General features: G+C 37.7%; 1 protein-coding gene across 1 annotated transcript; it reads right to left on the bottom strand.

Moving 5' to 3' along the window:
- Positions 1–2,173: 2,173 nt before the first annotated feature.
- LOC122316283 (ethylene-responsive transcription factor RAP2-11-like) lies at positions 2,174–2,596 on the bottom strand. The gene has a single exon (XM_043132815.1). The coding sequence runs from the start codon at positions 2,594–2,596 to the stop codon at positions 2,174–2,176; it is 423 nt and encodes a 140-aa protein (XP_042988749.1).
- Positions 2,597–3,942: the final 1,346 nt, after the last annotated feature.

The raw sequence follows: 3,942 nt of genomic DNA, 5'->3' as shown, positions 1-3,942 counted from the left end.
CCAGGCCATCCTCTAGTCCCCGCCACTCTAGGGACCACGGAGTCGACACGACAGCGTTACCGTATCGTGCGATCCGGTCATCGCCCTGCGACAACCCAGGAGATGTCACTCAGTATTATCTACTCCCGAGTGACCAGAGGAGCTCCACCGAGATAATAACCCATCCCGCTTGGGCTCGTGAGACACACGCACCCAAAAACCATTTACGCCAATAAAACGGGATTTTCTCGATTAAAACAAAAAGCACATAAACACAATATGCAACTCACGCCTCATGGCTCAAATAATCAAGCAATCGAACACAAGCAAAACCAAGCACTCCGTCCTCGATCCATCCGACCCCCGAACTCCTCGGGCTCAGTCCGGAATCAGCCAACCAACAACAATTAATTATTCAAAGAGTAAAATATATTTAAATCTAAAAGTAGGGTTTGGAAAATACTTACAGCGCTATATGGTATTTTTAGAAAACACGTGGCGTTGCAAACGGCGGAAGGACGTAACAGTGAAAATTCACTGTGGTCGTGGGTTGTAAAATACCTATTTTTGAACGGGGACAAACCAAGGCTCGGGATTGATAGGGAAGGGTCTAAGTATGTTTATGAAGATAATGGAAGTGAAGTTTGGCCGTGGATGGCGGCGGAAACGGCGGAGGAATGCCGGATTTTCCAAAATGGAAAGCTAGCTCGTGGGAGCTATTCCGGTGGCTGTTAGAGGCTGGAAATGGGTGGGTTAGGACGGCAAGGAGCCGGTGATGAAGTGATGAAGAGATGGTGGCTGGAGGTGGAGCGACGGCGGCGGATCGGAGCAAAATTCGTGAGGCTTGTTGGGCATTTTCTGGCCAAACGGCGGCTCCGTTGGCAGTGAAAATTGGTGGGGTGGTTCACCGGAGGGAGGGGAAGATTTTGGTAGGGGTGGTGTGCGGCACGGTGGCCGGCGGCGGTGGGTCTGGGCTGAAGATGGTTCCGGCGTTGGAGAGAAGAGAGATTGAGACGAACCGGGGGGGTTTATGGGCGGGAGAGAGGGGAGGAAAAAGAAGAAGAAAAAAGAAAAAGAAAAAAAGAAAAAGGAAAGAAAAGAGAAAAAGAGAAAAAGGAAAAAGAGAAAAGAAAAGATATAGGAAAGAAATGAGATACAATCCTCACTCCGGAAAGCAAAACAAATCCGCCGAAAACGAGATTAAAAACCCATAAAACGACTAATTAAATAAAACGCAACATCAAATAGATAAAAACCAATTAAAATACATTAATTTAAAATAAATAAACTAATATATTAATTAAATTAAAAACAAACCTTTAGTGAAAATACATGTAAAAGCGAGTCATCACAAAAATCATAGATTTCCACCTAATATTCACTCAACCTAATTCCCAGTTATTTACAAGGTTTATTTGAAAATTAAAACCCAACCCGTTTAAAAAAAAATTAAGAGTCTGAAAATAAAAATGTTACCCGACCCAAAAGGAATATTTTGAGAATTTATTAAGTTTTAAAATGTTATTATTGTATATATTATATTTAAAGTAAATGATCAAATAAATATGATAACATTATTATCATGTTTAAGATTGTAATACCATTATTATATATATTTTATATAGACATAAAATTATAATAACATTATCTTATATGTAATATATATAATAAAATAATATTATATATATTATATAATATAAAATATATTATATTATATATTTTAATTATATAAAGGATTGAAATATTTGGATGAAATAGTACGTACGTATAGCCATATATTAGAAGGAAAGAGGCCAAATAAGGAAAGAAATGACTAATAACATACGTGGGGCGTCATGTGTACGTATAGCCATATATAAGTTCCCTCAAAATTTTTCCACAACAAAAACGAATGAAAACTTGAGCGCCAATCTCACTTTTGTCAAATTTTCAGGAAAACTTGAATTTCCCTCTCATTGTTAATTAACCCTAACCCGCTGCAACTCATCGATCCCTCCCATAAACTTAAGCGTGGCCTCTTTTTCCTCTTTCATTCGTTCTCATTTTATTACATTCTGTCAAGCCGACGCTGCCTCACGTCAGAAAAACCATGGAAACAGCCCAACCATAGCGTCCCAACATCCCAGCAATGTAACTCTGTTTTGCTATGCCAAAAACAGAGCAACCCAGTCCAACGTAACTATTTTGCTAGCAGTCATATGTAACTCCCTTGCTTGAATGAGAAGGGCTCCACACTCTCGTTGAAAACATGGTTAGCACCGGCGCCACCGCAAGTGTTTGATTTGAACTGCAGTAACTCAAAGTTGGTGCGAGCATTGGCACTGCGTAAGTTCCGAGCAACAACATCATACGCATGAGCAGCGTCCTCAGTAGTGTTGAATGTTCCCAGTCGAAGCCTGACCTTATGCAAGGAGTCCTTGATCTCAGCCACCCATCTCCCGGATGGCCTCTGTTGGACTCCTACGAATCTGTGGTGTCCACTTGAGGATGACTTCCTACTTCTACCCCGAGGGATGTCGTTTGGCGCTCCCATATGATCTCCTCCTCCTCCAATCCAACTATCTACGTGATCGAACCTTCTGAGCAACTGAGTTACATCGTTTGATTCAAGGTACATCTATTCATGTAAAGTGTTGATTTTAATTCATTATTAATGCTGGACACCAATAATTTCTTCACGCCATTAATTTAATTCCTCAGCGTTAATCCAAAAACAACGTGACTATTAGTGGTTTGTGACCTTTTTTGTTCCCTCAATTTTTTGACCTTTAAGACCATGATTTAAAGGGGAAAAAAAGAATGCTACATGAGGAATATTTGACCATATTTTTGTGTTTTGGCAATATATATATATATATATATATATATATATATCTATCTTACCTGTTTGGATATTTGACCATTCAATTGAGCATTCATTGACACCATAGAAGTTATGGTTCATTACACTTCACCAACCGTTTGGAAGAGGTTTTTCTAAACTTAAAATGCATAAATCTTACCTGTTTGGATAGTTGACTGAGGATGAATGTGGTTGCATAAATCTTGTTTCGTTTGTCAATATTTGGAATTATATAGCTTAGAGAAATAGATCCATGTGCTATATGAAAACCTGGTTTAGTTTGGTGTTGGACCTGTTCTACGTGAACAAGTTATCTGGATTTGACAGTTTAGTGAGGATAAGTTGATCCTGTCTTTGGACCATGTATAGTTTTGGGCATCTAATGCAAGGTGTCTATATGGATGGTTTTTACCATGGAGCGTCTTGATCAAATATTCAGTTTTTTATTTTCCTTCTTTTATTTAATAATCTCAATTTAATGATATTGACTTAGACAAAAATTATTCTTACTCATGAATTTGTTTTAGAGAGTAGTAGTTTGTAATCCGGTCATGCTACTGGATGAGATTGACAAAACAGGTTCTGATGTGCGTGGGGATCCGGCTTCAGCTCTACTGGAGGTTCTAGATCCAGAACATAACAATGCATTTAAATGATCAGTATCCTATTTGCTATGGTAATTTTCTTATGAGTAGCTAGCTGTGTATATTTTTATTCCAATCTGACCTACTATCAAGTCATTGAAAAAAATGTAAAAGCAAGATTACATAACTCATTATGTAGTTATCGAGTAACATGGAGGTTAAAAGTATTACTCCCATGATTATCATATCTTGTTTCAAAATGAAAAGGCAGAAGGTATCTAATATACACTCTGGTCCATATAGGCTTCTCAAACTATGAGCACATATTTGAGCTTCTTTCTTATGATGCTTATGACTGTATCAAGTTATCATAAATCACTAAGTTTTGAATAATTTGGTCTGTGCAAGGATTGTTTTTCCTTTTTTAGAAAATGTACCATCTATTTATATATATAACTTGCTATGCTTTATTTCTTTAACTTATATTATTCTCTCTATTAATTTAGTATAACTTTTTGATATTTTCTAGGCTTAACA

This window comes from Carya illinoinensis, chromosome 7 (assembly GCF_018687715.1).
Source record: "Carya illinoinensis cultivar Pawnee chromosome 7, C.illinoinensisPawnee_v1, whole genome shotgun sequence".
Taxonomy (NCBI): domain Eukaryota; kingdom Viridiplantae; phylum Streptophyta; class Magnoliopsida; order Fagales; family Juglandaceae; genus Carya; species Carya illinoinensis.
Note: the sequence above shows the minus strand (reverse complement) of the source record. Positions and strands in the feature narration are given on the sequence as shown.

Coding starts and splice junctions, on each gene's coding strand:
- LOC122316283 (XM_043132815.1), bottom strand. CDS start 2,596: ATGTACCTTGAATCAAACGATGTAACTCAGTTGCTCAGAAGGTTCGAT.